The 23,951-nt window shown below is 44.0% G+C and overlaps 1 protein-coding gene across 2 annotated transcripts in view; it reads left to right on the top strand.

Annotated features, from left to right (window-relative positions):
- Positions 1-877: 877 nt before the first annotated feature.
- znf385d (zinc finger protein 385D) overlaps positions 878-23,951 on the top strand; it is an 83,546-nt gene continuing 60,472 nt past the window's right edge. For both annotated transcript variants that reach the window (XM_061777517.1, XM_061777516.1), the window contains exons 1-3: positions 878-1,011; positions 19,211-19,243; positions 21,751-21,927. In XM_061777517.1, coding sequence (XP_061633501.1) covers positions 21,873-21,927 — 55 coding nt within the window. In that variant the 5' untranslated portion in view covers positions 878-1,011; positions 19,211-19,243; positions 21,751-21,872. The remainder of the gene's footprint in view (positions 1,012-19,210; positions 19,244-21,750; positions 21,928-23,951) is intronic.

The raw sequence follows: 23,951 nt of genomic DNA, 5'->3' as shown, positions 1-23,951 counted from the left end.
TATTCTTTATCCTCTCCGAAAACCCACAGATATTACTGCAGCTGACTGAGTCACTTGGTTGTGATGCTCTTCTTCGTGTACTATGTATGTCTGTATTATACTGCCCCTAGTGGCCAAAGTGCACACACCAGCAGGAGCGGCACGCCAATGTACTGTAAGCATGAAATCATGATTTAATGCTTTATAGTCCATTTAATTGTTATAACATTGTTATTATAAAGTACAATGCTGTAGAGTGCTACTTTTCTCATTCAAACCACTTTACACATTTTTTTATTGGTGTTTTCTGAGGGCTGAAACGGAGTAATGGCATTTCTATGGGGAACTATGATTTGACATGAGTGTTGTGAGTTATGAGGGTGGTCACAGAACAAATTCGTCTTAAGTCAAGGCATGTACATATACACATAAGTAAGTAAGTGTATTTTTTCAGTTGTTAACATTAGCTAATTTAGCATTTTTTTGTTAGTCAGTTCACAACTTTAGCAAAGCTACGAGAACACATTGTTACGGTAGCATAAATGTTGCGGCAACGCTAACTAGCTATTACTTACAAAAACAACAGATGCAACATTCAATGTCAAATTTTTTTGGGTGACTTTTGGCTTGACCCAATAAAATTGACAGTAAAAATGAATTTGTACGTTTTGCTTTTTGTACGTAAGTACATTTCAGAGACTGTTCTTGTTTTTTACTATTACTTGAGTAAAGGAGGTGAATAATTACTTCTACTTTTATCTGGGTCTTTTTTATATACAGGGTGTGAGTGAGTACCTTTGCCAACTCATTAGTTGTGTTAAAGGCCAGATCTTAAGCTACATCCAAATCTTTTCTTTTTTTTTTTTTTTTTTTCCTTGTCAGGCAGTACAATATTCCAGACAAACGAGGCGTCTCGCACCAAAGTGTTTCCATCGCCAGCAAGACGACGGCGATGAGGTCTCGAGGGAACAAGATGGATAGCGAAGGTCCGCTAATGGATTGTGGAGTGCGGTGTCTCCGGAGCGATGCCAGGTGAATGTTCTCATTTTACCTTTCACCTCCAAATGAATAGCGTTCTTGCTCGGACACATGTCAAGTTCAACCAGGAAGCACCGAACATAATATAGTGGTACCATGACTTAAGAGTTGAATTTGTTCTGTGACCAAGCTGACACTCGTCAAGGTATCAGTGTAGCCGGATATAATCGCTACCTCTTCGTTAGAAAATTGAAGGAGGCTTCTTTAATGATTGACAGGTGAGACCGTCCAATGATTGCAAAGACAGCGACAGAAATGCAGGCCAATCGCGGTCACACTAGGGAGGCGGGATGAAGGAAAAATATGACGTAAATATGGTACAAGAGAGGTGCATGGATATTAAATATGATGTAAACATGATACATTAGAAGTAGACATACCATTATACATTATATAAATTGATAAATAATATGAATACATTGAATATGATGTAAACATGGTACTTTGAATATGATGATAAATATAGTACATTAGAAGTGGTAGTGTAGAAATATTAGAGGTACGTACATAACAATATGATGTAAATATGGTTGAATGGATGTTAAGTATGATCTAAATATGGGACATTAGAGACATCAAGAGATTAAATATGGCATAAATATGGTACATTCAAGATAATGTAGATATACGATAGAGGTGTATAGACATTAAATGTGATCTAAATATGCTACATTAAATTTGAGGCTAATATCCTGCATTAGTGGTGTACAGAACTTTCCAAAAGATGTAAATATGGTACATTCGATGTACATGCTAAACATTTCATATAAAGGTGAGAAAATAGAGGTGTATAGGACATTAAACATGATGTAAATAAGGTAGAGGTCTATTGTTATTAAATGTGATGTAAATAAGGTTACATTGATTTTGCATAGCGGCACGGTGGCCGACTGGTTAGAGCGTCAGCCTCACAGTTCTGAGGACCCGGGTTCAATCCCCGGCCCCTCCTGTGTGGAGTTTGCATGTTCTCCCCGTGCCTGCGTGGGTTTTCTCCGGGTACTCCGGTTTCCTCCCACATCCCAAAAACATGCATGAATTGGAGACTCTAAATTGCCCGTAGGCATGACTGTGAGTGCGAATGGTTGTTTGTTCCTATGTGCCCTGCGATTGGCTGGCAACCAGTTGAGGGTGTACCCCGCCTCCTGCCCGATGACAGCTGGGATAGGCTCCAGCACGCCCGCGACCCGCGTGAGGAGAAGCGGCTCACAAAATGGATGGATGGATGATTTTGCATACCAAGCTCTTACTGAACGTGTCACAGATGTGCGTTTTCCCATGAGGCTTTGCAATCTGTATGCAAAGGGACACGGCGTGCTTGGGGGGGGTCGGGGGCACAAATGAACGAGGCGCCGTGTTGTCAGCTCTTATTTGTCAGGTAAGGGCTGAGCAGGCCTCCTGTACGTCCACCGGGCAGGAAACACTTGTACCACACATTGCATGATTCATATTCACAGAATGGCGACGCGGAAGGGAAAAAAATAAAGGCAGTGTTTAGACGCGTTAGCATGCGTTTGTGTGATAATGGCTGAGGAGCGGCGAGGTGGACGATCAATGGTGCTTCTTCACGTTGCTGTCGATAAGATGGACTTTATTGGGCAGCAGGGGGGATTCATCCATCCATTGCAACACCGATCGTAACTTCAGTATTACCCGCATATTCACGGTTCACTATTCACAAATGTACCTACAGTGAACTGCCATTTATCGCAAGGGATACATTCCAGATCCACTTGGAATAGTTGAAAATCGGCACTATAGAGAGACACGGGGGGAAAAAATCACTACTTCATTACGCCTACCGACTCTCCAACCGGACCAAAAGCTGTTACTACTTCATAAATGCAAACAACCGTGGTTACGTCATCTTCCCAAACTCTTTTTCAAAGGACTTAGAGCCATGATGAACGTATTAAATAAAACTATGATCTGATTAATAGGCGGGAATTAATCTTCATGCAAACGTAACTTTGTGGCTGACCAGTTCCTTCTGCACCAAAGCAGTACAGCTATCCATTTTTAACGAAATAGGCTTACTCAAATGTATCTGACCTAACTGTTTTCACTCGTTATTGTCTAAAACACATCGAGACTTTCAATCTTAATGTGCCCCGGCTCCCACAGCAGTTTTACAACAGTTGAGCATTCAAGAGCATTAGTAGAATAGTTCTCAAGCTATTCTCAAACTCTGACATGAAATTGTTTAAGAACAGACAAAGTGGGGACAGACCAATAGTATCTATTTGTGAAAAAATATGAAATGGACCATATTTGGACAGACGTTTCCGCCCAACAACAAAGATTTGATATTAAAAATCATTATCGGGAAACTGTCGCTCGCACACCTCTCCAAATTAAAGGCAAAATATGTTTGCTTCTACTGTTTATTTGTCGCTCCCAGTTGACGTTTACGTCAACACTGAGACATAAAACAATTCAACATTGTATATTTAAACGCCACAATGTTCAACCAAATCTTAGAATGAATCCAAATCAGAATTTTGTCTAAATAAAAGTCCAATAGGTCAATGGTAACATAATATGTGAAACGCCAAAAACGGGCTAAACAGAATTTAGCACTGATGTTATGTTAGGAAGTATTAAATACATGTTTCAGCTAACACGGAAGTGTTCGTATGTCCGAAATGTTCATAAGGTGAATTTTTGTAAGTAGGGGAACGCCTTCCTACTGTAAAAACCCCTAAAAAAGGTATGATAGATTTTCTTCGAGTGGGGGTAACATTGTAGGGTTTCTTTTTTTGTCTGGAATCTATCTCCAGATATTTGCTGACAAATTTTGCTAATTGCATATTTTGTGGTCTTTGTGATATGCCTCCAGATGTTGCCAAAGCCTTGTCGAAATAAGAAGTGGTGCCAAGGAAGTATGTTGAAGTGACAAGCTTTGGATGATAGGGAGGAGCTAAGTTTTTCCTGGGTTGTTAGTTGAAGTAAAATAAAACAGCCATTCATATTTAAGGTTAGTGTTGTAAGAAGAGTTTTATATTATAGTAATATTCAAATGTTTTAGGATCATAGCTGGTGTTAGATTGTATATGTGTATAGGCAATTGGAAACATTTTTAGGCGGGTGTCAATTAACCTTGGTCCTACTTTCCTACACTTGCTGGATTCGAGGGAGTAGGAAATATCAGTCTAATTTAACAAAATAAGGTGGTCAAATTATAGTATATAAAATAAATATAACTAAATATATCCATCCATCCATTTTCTCCACCGCTTCTCCTCACTAGGGTTGCGGGCATGCTGGAGCCTATCCCAGCTGTCTTCGGACGAGAGGCGGGGTACACCCCGAACTGGTCGCCAGCCTATCGCAGGGCACATAGAAACAAACAACAATTCACACTCACATTCACACCCACGGGCAATTTAGAGTTGTCAATTAACCTACCATGCATGTTTTTGGGATGTGGGAGGAAAACCGGAGTGCCCGGAGAAAACCCACGCAGGCACAGGGAGAACATGCAAACTCCGCACAGGCGGGGCCGGGATTTGAACCCCGGTCCTCAGAACTGTGAGGCAGACGCTCTAACCAGTCGACCGCCGTGCCGCCTAAATAAATATAAATATATAAAAATAAATAAATATAAAATAAGATTAATACCAAAACATAGTGTTATTATGTTCTTATGTAAAGGTAGATTTTGTGAGGCTTTTAAATGTATTTTATTTAATTTCTACTTATTACAAAGTGTCACGTCAGTCCTTACATTAAAATGTAATAAAATAAACCTGTCACGTGTGGGGAGTAGCTGGACCCAAGAGCAGGCGGAGGCAGATGTAAAATGATGAACAGTTTATTGATGCCAGAGTAGCATCTGCTCCATTTGCACACTGATTGAGGAGTATCTGCAACATTTGCACAATCAACATTGTCCCAGATTATCGTCACTTTAAACCGCATACACTCCTTGACGTCTCGGTGCCCTTTGCACAATGCTCATTGCACCGGACTATTGCGATATTAGCCATTCGAACTGCTCTAAGTGCTAGAGGACTCTGCATCTTTTTGCACAATTGTTTTTTGTCAATGTCTTTCTGTCTCCAAAGTGTTCTGTCAATGGACTGTCTGTTGTTGTACTAGAGCGGCTCCAACTACCGGAGACAAATAAATTCCTTGTGTGTTTTGGACATACTTGGCAAATAAAGATGATTCTGATTCTGATTCTGATTGAGGAAAGCTTATGGAGGTGGTCCCGGCGGTGGCGTGGACAGGTGGCAGGCAGTGGACAGAACAGGTGGCAGGAATTATGTGGGTCAGGAACACAGGGGAACACAGGGAACAAGGAGACAAGAGTTAACAAGGGAAGCGAGGAACAGTATAGCTTACTTGACATGAGGTGGGCCACGGTACTGCTAGGAGAGGCTGCAATACTGAGGCGAGGAGTTCCGGGAACAGGCAGACTTATATACACCGGTGGTGATGAGGCTGACTGAAGACAGGTGCTGAAAACAGAGAGGGGAGGGGGGAGAGAGAGGACGCAAGGCGCCCTCCCGGATCCAATAATGGAGCCGCAGGGCAGTATATGACGAAAACCTCTGGAATGCAGATTTTCAGACTTCCTTTTCTTGTTACTTCACACTTTTTGCCTCCCCGGCGCTTTGCATACGCAAAAAGGGGGAGATTATTATTATTATTATTTTTTTTTAAAGTTAAGCTTTATTTGCTTTGCCTGTTGAGCTTTAACCAGGCAATATGATTATTTCCACCGGGCGTGCAGCTGTATTTGTTTAACCAAAACTCCAATCTGTGTTGGAGATATTTCGTCTGGCGTCGGAATGGAAATCAAATCAGGAGGAACATTTTTTTTTATTTACCACCCGCATGCTTATTATGGAATGTTTGCTTCACAGTACAAATGACACGGCAGGCGGAATAAAATACAAAAAAAAATGAAATGGTTTGTACAAAGTGGGAAACATGAGAGGGAATATTAAATTGAGTTTATTAAGATGAGGTGAAAAAAAAGAAAATACATTACATTAATACCTTATATACAGTAAATATTTGTACACCTTTAGGATACAGTATATATAAATATCCATCCATTTTCTTGACCGCTTAGCCTCACTAGGGTCGTGGGCTGCTGGAGCCTATCCCAGCTATCTTCGGGCGGAAGGCGGGGTACACCCGGAACTGGTCGCCAGCCAATTGCAGGGCACATATAAACAAACAACCATTCGCACTCTTCAATCAAACTACCACACATGTTTTTGAGAGGAAACCGGAGTGCCCGGAGAAAACCCACCCAGGCATGGGGAGAACATGCCAACTCCACACTGGCGGGGCCGGGATTTGAACCCCTGTTCTCAGAACCTTGAGGTAGATGTGCTAACCAGTCGGCCACCGGAAAGTATTCAGACCCACTTAAAATTTTCACTCTTTGTTATATTGCAGCCATTCGCTAAAATCCATCCATCCATCCATTTTCTGAGCCGCTTCTCCTCACGAGGGTCGCGGGCATGCTGGAGCCTATCCCAGCTGTCATCGGGCAGGAGGCGGGGTACACCCTCAACTGGTTGCCAGCCAATCGCAGGGCACATACAAACACACAACCATTCTCACAGTCACACCTACGGGCAATTTATAGTCTCCAATTCATGCATGTTTTTGGGATGTGGGAGGAAACCGGAGTGCCTGGAGAAAACCCACGCAGGCACGGGGAGAACATGCAAACTCCACACAGGCGGGGCCGGGGATTGAACCCGTGTCCTCAGAACTGTGAGGCTGACGCTCTACCCAGTTGTCTACCGTGCCGCCCTTCGCTAAAATCATTTAAGTTAATGTTTTCCCTCATTAATGTACACACAGCACCCCATATTGACAGAAAAAAAACGGAATTGTTGATTTTTTTGTCATTGTCGTCCCGCTGTGTTTGATGATACTGATTGGACTTGATGAGGAAAGCCACACCCCTGTCTATAGAAGACCTTACAGCTCACAGTGCATGTCAGTGCAAATGAGAATCATGAGGTCAAAGGAACTGCCTGAAGAGCTCAGAGACAGAATTGTGGCAAAGTACAGATCTGGCCAAGGTTACAAAAAAAGGTCTGCTGCACTTAAGGTTCCTAAGAGCACAGTGGCCTCCATAATCCTGAAATGGAAAACGTTTGGGACGACCAGAACGCTTCCTAGAGCTGGCCGTCTAGCCAAACTGGGGGAGAAGAGCCTTGGTGAGAGAGGTAAAGAAGAACCCAAAGATCACTGTGGCTGAGCTCCAGAGATGCAGTCGGGAGATGGGAGAAAGTTCGAGAAGGTCAACCATCACTGCAGCCCTCCACCACCCTCAGTGCAAGACACATGAAAGCCCGCATGGAGTTTGCTAAAAAAAACCTGAAAGACTCCAAGATGGTGAGAAATAAGATTCTCTGGCCTGATGAGACCAAGATAGAAACTGTTGGCCTTAATTCTAAGTGGCATGTGTGGAGAAAACCAGGCACTGCTCATCACCTGTCCAATACAGTCCCAACAGTGAAGCATGGTGGTGGCAGCATCACGCTGTGGGGGTCTTTTTCAGCTGCAGGGACAGGGAGACTGGTTGCAATCGAAGGAAAGATGAATGCGGCCAAGTACCGAGATATCCTGGACGAAAACATCCTTCAGAGTGCTTAGGACCTCAGACTGGGCCGAAGGTTCACCTTCCAACAAGACAACGACCCTAAGCACACAGCTAAAATACCGAAGGAGTGGCTTCAGAACAACTCCGTGACTGTTCTTGAATGGCCCAGGCAGAGCCCTGACTTAAACCCAATTGAGCATCTATGCAGAGACCTGAAAATAGCTGTCCACCAATGTTCACCATCCAACCTGACAGAACTGGAGAGGATCTGCAAGGGGGAATGGCAGAGGATCCCCAAATCCAGGTGTGAAAAACCTGTTGCATCATTCCCCAAAAGACTCATGGCTGTATTAGCTCAAAAGGGGGCTTCTACTAAATACTGAGCAAAGGGTCTCAATACTTATGCCTGTGTGATATTTCTGTTTTTCTTTTTTAATAAATCTGCAAAAATTTCAATAATTCCATGTTTTTCTGTCAATATGACATTAATGAGGAAAAAAAGAACTTAAATGATTTTAGCATAAGGCTGCAATATAACAAAGAGTGAAAAATTTAAAGGGGTCTGAATACTTTCTTTACCCACTGTGTGTGTGTGTGTGTATATATATATATATATATATATATATATATACACAGTATAGAAATTTAAATAATTGAACAATTACTGAAGTAATGAAATACTGCATGATACATCCATCCATCCGTCCATTTTGTGAGCCGCTTCTCCTCACTCGGGTCGCGGGCGTGCTGGAGCCTATCCCGGCTGTCATCGGGCAGGAGGCGGGGTTCACCCTGAACCGGTTGCCAGCCAATCGCAGGGCACTTAGAAACAAATAACCATTCGCACTCACACCTACGGGCAATTTTAGAGTCTCCAATGAATGCATGTTTTTGGGATGTGGGAGGAAACCGGAGTGCCCGGAGAAAACCCACGCAGGCACGGGGAGAACGTGCAAACTCCACACAGGCGGGGCCGGGGATTGAACCCGGGTCCTCAGAACTGTGAGGCTGACGCTCTAACCAGTCGTCCACCGTGCCACCTGCATGATACATATACTTATTTATTTAATTATGTATTTATTTATTTAATTTTTGCACTCTTGGTCCTCCACAGTATTCAGGTGAATATAGGTTGAGAAGGATTTGCAAATCATTGTATTCAGTTTTTCATTTTTGTCCCAACTTCACACAACGTCCCAACTTCATTGGACTCGGGGTTTGAATATCAATTCCCGGTTCATTCCAATGTGAAACAATTCAAAAATTTCCCAGCTTCACTTCCCATAGAAATTTACCAGCAACTTTTCACTTTGCAGGAAAATTGTCACCCCTTTGAAACCCTAGCCCCCACCTGCCCCCCAAGCAGTAAGTACACAATAGTGTGATCCAGGTGTCCTTCACAAGGGTCATGTTTAAGTACTTGAGGAGGGTGAAAAGATCCGTTAGGCAATGAATGGCTTTGTCCGACCTTGGTGGCGGTCATCGCTAAATGGCGGGAGGAGGGGAAAATAGTTCCAGTGGAGCGGCGGGATTTATGTAGGCGACAAGTTCTTAACGAGCATTACGCCGGTGATGATGGCAGTCGGTGGTCCCCATAAATAACCTGACGATTGCATATTTTATTGACTTACGATTTATGATGGAAGCGCCAACAGGTGTGAAGGCAGAATAAAACTGGAAACGGACGCCACCTTTAAACCAAAATGGCTGACAATCTGGAGGTTTCCCAGCGTGGGTTCCGTATTGGTTTTCATGCGTCCCTTTCATGATGAACATGTGCGTCACATCTCGTGTCAATCAGACACAATAGTGGCCGGTGCTAATATTGTATCACTCTTTGGAGAAGCTAATGAGTGGCTTTACAGGGGATTTACAGGGGTGTCTTCCAGATACAGTAGTACGAGTAGTACCCCCACAAAGGTAATTATTTGCTGTCATGATAATCATCATGTGTTAGGTGCTAAAATTATAATCATTAAATTCCCTAAAAAGGTCATGTAGTTGCTAGTATAATAAGAATTTAAGGTTTTGTTGATGTCATCATCATGGTAATAATTAATAACATTTAAATCTCCCTGAAAGATAATGGATTGCTGGAATAATAATAATTAAAGCCCGTCCAAAAGATTAATTAGTTCCTCGAATATTAATCATGATCATTAAAGCTAATAGAAATTCGATTTTTTGCTAGAAGGATCATAATTAAAGCCCCCAGTAGGTGACATTGGTGCTAGCGTAATAATCATAACAATTGAAGACCCCAGAAAGCTGATTATTTCCTAGAATGATGAAAATTAAAGCAACTAAAAAGGTGATTTCTTTGCTGTAGTAATAATATTTGTCCCCAGAAGGTCATTTAGTTGCTAGAATAATGATTATAATATTTAAAGCCGGCCGACTGGTTAGAGCGTCTGCCTGACAGTTCTGAGGACCCGGGTTCAATCCCCGGCCCCGCCTGTGTGCAGTTTGCATGTTCTCCCCGTGCCTGCGTGGGTTTTCTCCGGGCACTCCGGTTTTCCTCCCACATCCCAAAAAACATACATGGTAGGTTGATTGACAACTCTAAATTGCCCGTAGGTGTGAATGTGAGTGCGAATGGTTGTTTGTTTCTATGTGCCCTGCGATTGGCTGGCAACCAGTTCAGGGTGTACCCCACCTCCTGCCCGATGATAGCTGGGATAGACTCCAGCACGCCCGCAACCCTAGTGAGGAGAAGCGGCTCATACCATGGATAGATAGATATTTAAAGCCCCCAGAGCGACGATTACTCCCTGAAGTGATGATAATTCAAGCTACGAAAATGATGAAGCCCACCAAAAATGTGATGCAGTTGCTGGAGTAATTAAAAAAAATAATAATTTGATTACTTGGTAGAATAATAATCAGAATAATCAAAGCCCCAAGAAAGGCAGGTGGCCGGGCCTGCACCCAAGGGGCCCGGCCGGGCACAGCCCGAAAGGGTAACGTGGGTCCCCCGTATTGTGAGGGTCAGCTGGGACCGTCTGGCAGAATCCCCTTTCAGAAGGAGTTTCAACTCCCACCTCCGACAGAACTTTGCTCATGTTCCGGGGGGGTGGGGGACATCGAGTCCGCGTGGACCATGTTCCGCACCTCCATCGCTGAGGCGGCCGACCGGAGCTGTGGCCGTAAGGTGGTCGGTGCCTGTCGTGGCGGCAATCCCCGAACCCGTTCGTGGACACCAACGGTGAGGGATACCGTCAAGCTGAAGAAGGAGTCATATCTGGCTTTTTTTGCCTGTGGGACTCCTGATGCAGCTGATGGGTACCGGCTGGCCTAGCGGAATCCAGCTTTGGTGGTCGCTGAAGCAAAAACTCGGGTATGGGAGGAGTTCGGTGAGGCCATGGAGAAAGACTTCCGGACGGCTTCGAGGAAATTCTGGTCCACCATCCGGCGTCTCAGGAGAGGAAAGCAGTGCACCACCAACACTGTGTATAGTGGGGATGGGGCGCTGCTGACCTCGACTCGGGACGTTGTGAGTCGTTGGGGAGAATACTTCGAAGACCTCCTTAATTCCACCAACACGCCTTCCCATGAGGAAGCAGAGTCTGGGCTCTCCTATCTCTGGGGTTGAGGTCACCGAGGTGGTTAAAATGCTCCTCGGTGGCAAGGCCCTGGGGGTGGATGAGATTCGCTTGGGGTTGCTAAAGGCTCTGGATGTTGTGGGGCTGTCCTGGTTGACACGCCTCTGCAACATGGCGTGGACATTGGGGACAGTGCCTCTGGATTGGCAGACTGGGGTGGTGGCCCCCCTTTTTAACAAGGGGGACCGGAGGGTGTGTTCCAACTACAGGGGGATCACAGTCCTCAGCCTATCTGGTAAGGTCTATTTAGGGGTGCTGGAGAGGAGGATCCGTCGGGAAGTCGAATCTCAGATTAAGGAGGAGCAGTGTGGTTTTCGTCCTGGCCGTGGAACTTTTGACCAGCTCTCCACCCTCGGCAGGGTAACTTTTATGGAAAGAATTTCAAGGCGCAGCCGAGGCGTAGAGGGGGTCCGGTTTGGTGGCCTCAGTATTGCAGCTCTGCTTTTTGCAGATGATGTGGTTCTGTTGGCTTCATCAAGCTGTGATCTGCAACTCTCACTAGAGCAGTTCGCAGCCGAGTGTGAAGCGGCTGGGATGAGAATCAGCACCTCCAAATCTGAGAACATGGTCCTCAGTCGGAAAAGGGTGGCGTGCCCTCTCCAGGTCGGGCATGAGATCCTGCCCCAAGTGGAGGAGTTCAAGTATCTTGGGGTCTTGTTCACGAGTGAGGGAAGAATGGAACGGGAGATCGACAAGTGGATTGTTGCTGCGTTTGCAGTGTTGCGGACTTTGTATCGGTCCGTTGTGGTTAAGAAGGAGCTAAGCCGAAAGGCGAAGCTCTCAATTTACCGGTCGATCTATATTCCTACCCTCACCTCTGGTCACGAGCTGTGGGTCGTGACCGAAAGAACAAAATCCCGGATACAGGCGGCCGAAGTGAGTTTCCTCCGCAAGGTGTCCGGGCTCTCCCTTAGAGATAGGGTGAGAAGCTCGGTCCTCCGGGAGGATCTCAGAGTCGAGTCGCTGCTACCCCACATCGAGAGGAACCAGATGACGTGGCTGGGGCATCTGATTCGGATGCCTTCCCGACGCCTCCCTGGTGAGGTGTTCCGGTCCTGTCCCACCAGGAGGAGACCCCGGGGACGACCCAGGACACGCTGGGGAGACTATGTCTTTCGGCTGGCCTGGGAACGCCTCGGGATCCCCCCGAAAGAGCTGGATGAAGAGGCTGGGGAGAGGGAAGTCTGGGCGTCCCTGCTAAAGCTACTGCCCCCGCGACCCGACCTCGAATAGGCGGTAGAAAATGGATGGATGCATGGGTGGAGTAATAAATAATACAACAAATATTTGGCCAAAATCCATGGAAAATCAAGGTTTTCAAACTGCATGTTTGTATGGGAAAGTTTTTGTTTGCCAGACAAACATGTTTGCTTGTTCACAGTGTGAGAGCTAGAAAGAGCAAATGTGGATGGATTTTTTTTCCAGACAGAGAGATTTCGCACACTTTAGTTGGATTTGATTTAAAAATCAATCTTTCCACCACTAAGACATCGCTTGTCTCTTTTTTTCTCGCGTGGATCAAGTATCGGCGTGAAACAAGCAATTTGCTTCCCTCGCTGCTCCATCGCAAACATGATTAGATTTTCCCTGTTATTGACTATTTAAATATTCAACCCCGCTTTGACTTTAAAAAAAAAATCATTCATTATTGTGATGACAACATTGATACTTAGTTCGTCATAAAAAAGACTGTGGAAAACTGCACAAAACTGATGTGTCGAATGGTGATTTAGTTGTTGGAATAATAATCATTACTTTGACTTTGTATTTTGTTGTTGGAATGATAAGAATTAAAGCCCCAAAACAGCGATTGTAGTTGCTGGAATAATAATAATAATCAGAATAATAATCATAAAAATAATAATCATCATCATCATCATCGTCATCATCATCATAACAATATTGATAATAATAGTGAAATCAAAAAACACATGCACACACAAAAACACATGCACAAAACACCCTAAAACAGACACACACACAAACAACACACAAAAAAACACCCCAAAACATCCACACACACACACACACACACACAAACACACAAAAATACACGAACGCACAACAATGAACGCACAAACAAATACACGCAAAACACAAACATGAACACTCATGCAGACCAAACACACAGACAGACAGATAGACACACAGACACACACACACACAAACAAACAACGCACACAAACAACACACAAAAAAACACCCCAAAACATGCATATACACACATGCACACACACACAAAAACATAAGCACACTAGCACATTCACACCAACAAAAGACAGAGACGCATACAAACACACACAATGCACACAAACACACACACACACACACGAAACATAAACATGAACATTCACGCAGACCAAACACAGACAGACACACACACACATACACACAAACACTAAGACACACACACATATAAACACAAAAACAGACCCAAACACACACTCCATTCCAGGACCAAATCCGTCTTCATCAACTCCACCACTCGCGGGAATGTCGTCCTCACCACCACCGCCAGGGCGGTGTGAGGCCTGGGCTGGCTGCAAAGGTTTCTGGGCTCCCTTACAAGCTTTACTTTTGTAAACGTATCCCACAAAACCTTTGCTGAGGTTTTATCGCCACTGGATTAGCGAACTGCGGGGGATTTAATGCCGCAGGTCACCAGGATGACACGTTTGAGTCGGTTCACTCAAGGGCTCTGAAAATGATGTACTCAAACAATGAAGCTTGTGGACTACCACGCTCAGGTTTTAGTGGGATAGCGTTGACTAAGGAGATTAACTTACTTGCTTTCCCATCAAAGGCTGGATTTACATGGCTCAAGTCACACAATTCAAATGTTTTTTGCTCTCATATGCGGAAAGAGGAATGAGATTGGAATCAGACCTCTTCCGAATGTGGATGGAAATCGGAAATAGCATGCCAATGAAGGTGCAACGTCTAGGCACAGGGGCTATATACCCCACCAATACCAGTTTGACGTTGACGTGATACGGTGGTGCCTTGAGATAAGAGTTGAATCCGTGACCACGCTTGTAACTCAGAACAGTCATATCTCAAATCATCTTTCCCAATTTAAATGAATGGAAATGCCTTTAATCTGTTCCAGACTCCCCCCCCCCCCCGCAAAAAAAACAATCAAAATGTTTGTAATTTTTAAAATAAGTTGCACTTTACAGTATTATTTATTTGTAAAAAAATACAATATTGACACTTAAATAAAATGTGTAGAAAAAAGTTTTTGACACATATTTTTACTTTAAATAAATAATAATAATAATAATTATTAATGTAATTATTTAATTACAATTAAATAGATGTGCTGCGCGGCACGGTGGCCGACTGGTTAGAGCGTCAGCCTCACAGTTCTGAGGACCCGGGTTCAATCCCCGGCCCCGCCTGTGTGGAGTTTGAGTGCGAATGGCTGTTTGATTGTATGTGCCCTGCGATTGGCTGGCGACCAGTTCAGGGTGTACCCCGCCTCCTGCCCGATGACAGCTGGGATAGGCTCCAGCACGCCCGCGACCCTCGTGAGGAGAAGCGGCTCAGAAAATGGATGGATGGATGGATGTGCTGCTTCTTCTGGTGTGCTTGCTTTGGCCACCTGGGGGCTATATAATACAGACGTATACATGGAGACGTCTCGGCTCCTCAGTAAGCTGCAGTATTATTAGTTGTTCTTCATGGAAAATAGCGAATATATGCTGGTGAGTATTGTTTTATTATTGTCAATGTGAGATACTACCAGATAGTGAACAATTTGTCAAAATGAGGCTTCAAGCTGTTTATTGCTCTTCCCAGTTGAAGTTCACTGTCAAACTAAACATAAGGTCAGTTTAGCTTAATGCTAGCACACAATGCAAAACGCCCTAGACAAGCTAATGAATAGCATCACTAGTTGCTTAAAGGTTAGAAACCGTACCAACGGATATTTGAACACAAACGGTGGAGCAACACATTTAATATAACAATACTCACAGCCATATTATTCCTTATCCGCTGCGAAGAATGACTAATATTACTGCAGCTTTGTGAGGCGCTGAGACCGTCTCTATGTACAATATATCTGTATTAGACTACCTCCGGGTGGGCAAGGTGCGCACAGCAGAATGATCAGCACAATGTCCATTGCATTATGGCAAAACTGTTAATTTATTTACATTCTGTTTGATTATGTCATTGCTGTCCTTTTTTTTTTTTTTTAAAAAAACATACAACATTATAAAGGTCTATTTTTCTCATAAAAAAACAACAACATTACAAACAACACATTTCAGTTGTTTTTCTTTTAGGGGGAGGCTGGAATGGCACAACAGGGAAAGATGATTTACAAGTGTTTTGAGTTACGAGCATGGCCATGGAACAAATTAAACTGGTATCTATCTTAAGGAACCCCTATATCTTTTGTGTGGGAATATGGTAGACCTCTGTACTGTACTGAATGTTCTGTAATGAAATACCTACATGTAATACATGTTCCCATTTCCTCGATGTTGTCACAGGGCTTTTCTGGAAATGACTTTCTTCAGGCAAAAATGTCCTTTAGAGGGTTATAATCTGACAATTCTTTACTTTAGAGCCCAGTATTGGACAAGATTATCTGTGAAGACTTTCGCCAAGTTTTGGAGGGTGTGTGGGAATTTTTGTCCAATCTCTATTCTATTTAATGCCGATGCTGTTCTTCCACACTAAACTCAATTAAGCATGGCTTCAAGGACCTCACTTTGGAACTGAAAAGGAACTTCCCCAAACCGTTCCTAAGAAGTTGGAAGCATACAGTTGTAGGCACAACCAAAAGGCTGTCATCCAAGCCCTGATCCTGATTAATTGACTAATGGATTAAGAGCTGTGTATCGGTCCTTTTGGTGTCTTTGATGATTTGACAGTTTGGACAGCCTCCGTTGTCGGTGGAGGCTCCTTGGAATGGTCTCCTGGTGATGATGTCACTTCTTATTCAGTGGGAACGCCAGACATCGGGATTGCATTTGAACTCCAAAATGCAAGTCAGATGATCAGCCAGGCTCGCTCCCATTCCATACGCGGTGGCAAAAGTACTAACACGCTGTCCTCAAGTAGAAGTACAGAGACTTCCATCCATCCATCCATTTTCTGAGCCGCTTCTCCTCACTAGGGTCGGCTATCATCGGGCAGGAGGCGGGGTACACCCTGAACTGGTGGCCAGCCAATCGCAGGGCACATGCAAACAAACAACCATTCGCACTCACATTCACACCTACGGGCAATTTAGAGTCTTCAATTAACCTAGCCTGCATGTTTTGGGGATGTGGGAGGAAACCGGAGTGCCCGGGGGAAACCCACGCAGGCACGGGGAGAACATGCAACCCCGGTCCTCAGAAGTGTGAGGCAGATGTGCTAACCAGTACGTTGCCGTGCCGCTCATGTAAAAACAATCCCTTTTCAAATAAACTTTCATCATTGAATTGAAATGAAATGAATAGAAATGCCATTACAGGCTCCCCCCCAAAAACAAAGATTTGTGTCATATGTTTTTAACAAGGATAATAGCACTCTGTAATATCGTACTTCACAAAAACATACAGTAATGACATCATTAAATAGAATGTAAACAATGAAATTATTTCCTCAAATTCAATGAACACAGTGCTGCTCCTCCTGGTGTGTGTACCTTGGCCACCTGGGGCAGTATAATGGAGACACACGGATGTACACGGTGCCGGTCAAAACTCCACACTGAGATGCAGTATTATTATTTGTTCTTCGCAGAGGATAAACAATATGTACAGGTAGCTGTGAGGATGGTTATATTATCTGTCTACACGTGTTGCTCCACTGTTTGTGTTCAAATATCCATCGCTTAAAGAGTTGTTAGACTCTGACACAGATGCTATTCATTAGCCCGACTATGGCGATTTGCATTGTTTTCTTAGCATTATGCTAAACAGATTTATCCAAAGCAAAGATATGTGCGTCTTTCAAATACACAAGTAAACATCTGTTTTATGTTTACTTTGACAGTAAACATCAACTGGAAGGGGCAATAAACAAAATCAGACAAATCTGTTCATAAGAATTGTTCACTGTCTATCAAATCTATCAAGCTGTTGCTTATTGTGACTTGAATTCATATAATCCTGGCATCTCAAATTTTTGCTCTCAAGTCAAAGGGAAAAAAATCGGCTGAATGACGGCTTGTATCGTGATAAACTCGTCAGTAAGGAAGGACACTTGTCTCTGGAAACATCACTGTAATGATAGCACGGTATCAAAGTATTTGAAGTGGGTTACTTCAAACCGCTGCGCTCCCATGGCCGGCGTCCCGTGGCCCCCCTTCCGCAAAGAGACAGCGGAGCCCGGAGGACTTCATTTGTCCCTGCACACTTTGTCCCCAACTCCGGTGGAAGCCATTTGCAGCGTGTAGCTGGTCACATTCCAGCGCTAATGCCTGCCTCGGCTTTCAGCGTAACAAGAGTCAGATGATTGGCTGAGTCACAGTGGATCACGTAGAGCCTGTCCTTCGTCTTAATCTGCTCTCCAGCGGCCTTGGGTTGGCTTCGCTGCGGGTTACGAGTTACACCAAACCGCAGTTTACTCTCTGCGTTCCTCGTAAAAAGGGGAGTTGTTTAGTTAGATGCCTTGATTTAACACCAGTGTTGCTTTTCGCCGAGCATTAAGAAAGGAGGTCACCGGGGAACACAGCAGTGTCCAATTAGACTGTCAAACAGGATGGAAGTTGGATCGTCACGAGGGTAGTAGCGCAGGGACCTTTCCACAGGCTCCCAAAGTTGGAATGAGAATCCATTTTTTTGCCAACGATAACGTTAATATCACTATGCAACCGTTATGCGATAATCGAGATTGGAAGAAAAGCTCCAAGGTTGTCCGCACCAAAGTAACAACACTGCTCCATTTTTTACTGACGTCAACGTGATCCCTATAAATATCAATCTGAGCATGAAGTTGCAATCTTCTGTGACTAAAGTCATATTATTTGTCGAGAGAAACGCCAAGGTTGCCTGCAGCTGGTTTGTTTCAATAAACACTCAGTTTACTGTTGTACTACATTTTAATTGTATTGATTTTACACAGCGGCACGGTGGGCGACTGGTTAGAGCGTCAGCCTCACAGTTCTGAGGACCCGGGTTCAATCCCCGGCCCCGCCTGTGTGGAGTTTGCATGTTCTCCCCGTGCCTGCGTGGGTTTTCTCCGGGTACTCCGGTTTCCTCCCACATCCCAAAAACATGCATGAATTGGAGACTCTAAATTGCCCGTAGGCATGACTGTGAGTGTGAATGGTTGTTTGTTCCTATGTGCCCTGCGATTGGCTGGCAACCAGTTGAGGGTGTACCCCGCCTCCTGCCCGATGACAGCTGGGATAGGCTCCAGCACGCCCGCGACCCGCGTGAGGAGAAGCGGCTCAGAAAATGGATGGATGGATGATTTTACACAAGCCGGCACGTCGCACGACTGTTTAGCACATCTGCCTCGCAGTTCTGCGGACTGGGGTTCAAATCCCGGCCCCGCCTGTGTGGCGTTTACATGTTCTCCCGGTGCCTGCGTGGGTTTTCTCCGGGCACTCCGGTTTCCTCCCACGTCCCAAAAACATGCGCGGTAGGTTGATTGAAGACTCTAAATTGCCCGCAGGTGTGAACGTGAGTGCGAATGGTTGTTTGTTTCTATGTGCCCTGCGATTGGCTGGAGACCAGTTCAGGGCGTACCCCGCCTCCTGCCCGATGACAGCTGGGTTAGGCTCCAGCAGCCCGCGACCCGAGTGAGGAGATGAGTGAGTGAGAAGATGGATGGACGGATGGATTTTACACAACCTCCCAACTTTGGAATTGGGGTTTGTAGAAGCATAAAAATAAAATGGATTGCCTTCAGTGGAAACCACAACAAAAACAATTCAAAATTCTACATTTTAGAGCAGTAACTGCAATACAGGGAGACATATTTTTGGAGGTTTCTAAAGCTTGTACTAATTGTAACTTGACGAGATCTTTAGGTTTTGCATTGTAATATTTCGCTCTTTATTTTTCAGTGCTCCTGAAAAAAGTGAACGTGACAATACAAGGTACGGTTGGACTTGCTTCTCTGCTCTTCTTTTAGTTGTCTTTCAGAGTGACAGCACCATGGCAGTTCATACACATTTGAAAGTACGACAACACTCTCCACGTCACCTTTTGTTAGACTTCTCTAATCAGCGCCGAGGAGATTCCAATTATACGCAATGTTTTCCAAGTGAATTCCAACGAGATGGTCTCACCTGGCGGACTAATAATAATAATATGCACATCTCCACTCTGCTAATCTTTAAAAAGAATATTAGCTTGAATTTCCAAAAGGAGAGTCACATGAGTCTTAATCAGTTTGAGGCTTTTTATGACCCAAACATTGAAAACCTCAAGTGGTTTCATGCATGCGCTAATTAAAAGTCCACAAAAAGGACTGAGATGAGGGGGGGGGGGGGGGAAGTCACAGCCCTCGCAATAAAAGCAATTCCAGATTAAACTTGTTGTCATTCCCTGCACAAGTCGTCTCTTTGCAATCTCTCGCTACTTCTTCTTCTTCTTCCTCGTTATCAGTCCCTGCAGCTTGTCGAGCAGAATGCTGCCGAGTGGACGAGCACAGGTATTGATCTCCGGGGAAGGCGCAAATCGGCGCAGTCTAACGAGCACAAATTGGAGGCAAAAGCTCGGCTGCAGACTGCAAAGTGTTTGCGCACAAAGATGTGGAAAGCCCATGTAGTGAAGCGACCGAGACAAAAGGCAGCATCAAAGTTGGGAGACGATTCCAAGCTTGTAGACAGATCGAAACGGCAGTTTTGTGGCTTTGATTGACTTCAGACGCAGCTGTGATTAAATGGAAAACACTTTGACAATATTTGTACACAGAGAAATGATCTAAGACAGGGCTGTCAAACTGAATTTTGTCACGGGCCACATCATAGTTCTGCTTTCCCTCAGAGGGCCAGTTTTGACTGTGTAAAATTGACTAACATACAAAGCAAAACTCCACGCAGGGGCTAACGACACTAGCGTCGGTGTTGCTGTACTTATAAACTTTTAAACAACTTAAATTTGAACACAAACGGTAACAACACATGCAGACAGACAATATAAAAATAGTTATTGACATATATTCTTTATCCTCTGTGAATAACAACTAATATTATTTCAGTTTATTTTTTAAATCCAGACTGGTAATTGCTAGCATGCTAAGGCTAACGGCGAATGCTAACTGTTTAGCAAAGGCTATTTTCGTTATACAGAGTTTATACCATAAACTCAGTACCAACATATGCAGTTTAAGTCCAGCCTTCCTAAATGAAAATAAAATTTTAGTCGTTAAAAAAAAAAAAAAAAAAAAAAGGTGGGGAGCGGGGTTGGTGTTCAGGGGGCGATTACTCGAGTACTCGACGAAATGCCTATAGGACATTCGATTCTCAAAAGATTCGCTAGTGACAGCCCTAATTATGTGAGATGTTTTCAACTCTTGTAACTTAAGACTTTAAATCGTCACATTTTATTTTCATTCCGTGAGACTTTCTCATACCTTTCGATACTTATGCTTACACAAGACTTCCACAAAATCATGCAAGTTGTCACAAGAATTTCACTAAATTAGTTCTACTGCTGGCGGCACGGTGGGTGACTGGTTAGAGCGTCAGCCTCACAGTTCTGAGGACCCGGGTTCAATCCCCGGCCCCGACTGTGTGGAGTTTGCACGTCCTCCCCGTGCCTGCGTGGGTTTTCTCCGGGCACTCCGCTTTCCTCCCACATCCCAAAAACATGCATTCATTGGAGACTCTAAATTGCCCGTAGGTGTGAGTGCGAATGTTTCTATGTGCCCTGAACTGATTGGCCGGCAACCAGTTCAGGGCGTACCCCGCCTCCTGCCCAATGACAGCTGGGATAGGCTCCGGCACGCCCGCGACCCGAGTGAGGAGAAGCGGCTCACAAAATGGATGGATGGATGGATGGATGGATAGTTCTACTGCCAGAAGTCTGATAGAACTTTATAGCTCCTTTGATATTTACTTATATTTACAATGACACATTTTAATCCATGTTTTGGATTTGTATCCACTTTTGGATGAGGCCCGAGACTGATCTGATGATTTCCGATCGGATTTGTGTCACTTACAACGTAAATCCAGTTGCTTTTTATCTGCTTGTAATCACATAATTTTAACATAAACACGGTGAGAGATATTTACAGTCTGTGAAATGCTTTATGAACTGCGAGTTGGCGCGAGGTAATGTGAAACACTTTTTTTTTTTTTTTCAATACGACAACCTCGTTTACATCGTGCTGTCGTGTTCACCGGCTTCTGAGCATTTGAAGGGGCCGCCTGCTCGCAATCATGTCCGCCATTCGGGGCGCTGTGACTGTGTCTGCTTCCAATTATTAGGGTTGGTCCATGTTGAGAAGGGGAAAAAAAGTGAGGACATTTCGCTCTTTTCTGCAAAAAAAAAAAAAAAAAAAAACCCACAAAAAAAACATAAAACAAGCTAGGGGAAGGGTCAAAAGTTTGCAGAGTTTGACAAAGTGCTACTTTTTTTGTGTTCAATCTCACAGCAACTGGACACGTGGTTTCCTGCCTCCGCGGAGCCGCTATCTTCCTGCATTAATAACGTCCTCAGCTGCTCGGTTCCGGATGACTCACAGCTGTGAATGGAAACAGCCAGAATAGTTTGAAGATGCTGCCACTTGTTCCAGTCTTTGGTGATCACCTCCCAGCCTGGAGGCCTGCAGGTACCAGCGCTTATCTGGCCGCCCGCTGATAAGAAACACATGGAGAGGAAGCGGTGGGAAGTCAGGCTTGAGTTGCGACAGGATAAGTGGGGAGTGGCGGGGAGGGGCCACAGGGTTGCAAACAAGGGGACGCTGCGGTGAAAGGTCCCTCCAGTCATAGGTCACCAGAAGAACACTTCATGCTAACACAGTGCTAACTTGAAGTATCCAAGATGATAATCTCACACACATTTCCATGAATTTCTTTTTTTTAATGGCGTACAAACTTTGTCAACTGTCATCATATTTGACAACACGCGAAACTTCCACTAGGTCGCATGAGACTTCCGCAAATCTCATGAGACTTCCACGCTGAATCTCGTCAGACTACCTCGTTGTTTTTGTGACTTCCTCTAAATCACACGTGACATCTTCAAATCTCATTAGCGCCATTAAATCTCGCAAGACCACTTTTTTTAACATGATTTAAAATTGGCAAGGCTCCCACAAAATCACACGAGACTTCCACAAATCTCGCAGACTTCACATGCGATATCCCCTAAATCACATAAAACGTCCTGAAATCTCACATGACTTTTTCCAACTTACCGTATGTGACGTCACTCAAGACTTTCATTTAATCATGTGAGAATTCAGCAGAATGGTGACTTCCTTTAAACCACAGGAGAGTCTCTGAAGACTTACACTCAGTCTTGGAAGAATTCTGCTCAATTACTTCTTCAGATCTTAGCAGGTTTCTACCACATCACGCGAGATTTCAGCTACATCATGCAAGATTCACGCTAAATCACACAAGACTCAAATCACAAGGCTTTCCCCCAATAACACAAGGCTTCTTTTTGTGCAGGACTTCTTAATATCTCACTTGACTTGCTCGAAGTCACGCAAGACTTCCACAAAATCATATGAGACCTCTATCACACTTCTTCTGAATCATGCTAGACTTCCACTAAATCTGGAGAATTCCGAAAAATCATGAGAACTTTGTCTAAATCTCGCAAGACTTCCACAAAATCATGTGAGACTTTAATAAAAAATCATGACACTTCTTCTAAATTGCGCTAGACTCCCACTAAATCTTGTGAGAATTTCATGTGAGACTTTCTCAAAATCACTTCAGGTCACTCCTGTAAGAATTCTTCCAAATCACTTCTTCGAATCTTCTGACGCAAGATTTACATAATTCTTACAAGACTTATGTAAATCCCACTCCAGAAAAATCAACATATTGTGGCGTAACTTGTATTTTTCCTCCATGCAGTCAAGACGAGTGTGTTCTCCCCGCGACGGTCGATTGATAAATCTCAAGCAAACGTGAAGCGACATGTCGGGGCGTTCTTGAGAGGTGAAGCAGTCGCAGCTCTCGCGCAACGTGACATCATTTTGTACTCCGGCCGACTCATCAGTGTGGACAAGTTGACACGAACGCTCAATCCGGAGCACCTGCACGAGAATGAGAACCGACACGAATGTATGCCAAGAAATGTTCTCATGCTGCAGGAGAAAGATTTCTGTTTGAAACAATTTTCCACCCAGCGCAAAGCTTGCGCGTTCTTTTATGTAAGGCTTGCACAGGAATGTATCAAAACAGATTTGGCCGATTTACCGGAATTTCAAAGCCTGTTGTTTGCAAAATGAGATCAATACGGCAGAAACCTTCCACTCACATTCTGTTAACAAGGCTGAGAAGGAACAGAACTAATTTGATGACAAATATGCTAATGATGTACAGTAGCTTACTGTTGCAAGTATCTCCAGAACAATGCAAGGCATTTTCTCACAAATAATACATGAAAGAGGAAATCTTGCACGATTCAGATGTTTTTCTTTTCTTTTTTCTTTTTTTTTTTTTTTTTTTTTATCAAGTGCACTGTCCAAAAAGCTTGTCCAGGGGATATAAAGTCTACACACCCCTGTTCCATTGCCATTTTTTTTTGTATGTAAAAAAAATGAGACCAAGATAAATCATTTCAAAACTTTTTCCACCACTAATGTGACCTATACCTAGTTCAACTCAATTGGGG

This window comes from Phyllopteryx taeniolatus, chromosome 6 (assembly GCF_024500385.1).
Source record: "Phyllopteryx taeniolatus isolate TA_2022b chromosome 6, UOR_Ptae_1.2, whole genome shotgun sequence".
Lineage (NCBI taxonomy): Eukaryota > Metazoa > Chordata > Actinopteri > Syngnathiformes > Syngnathidae > Phyllopteryx > Phyllopteryx taeniolatus.
The sequence above is the reverse complement of the archived record's forward strand: the minus strand, read 5'-3'. Positions and strand labels throughout refer to the sequence as shown.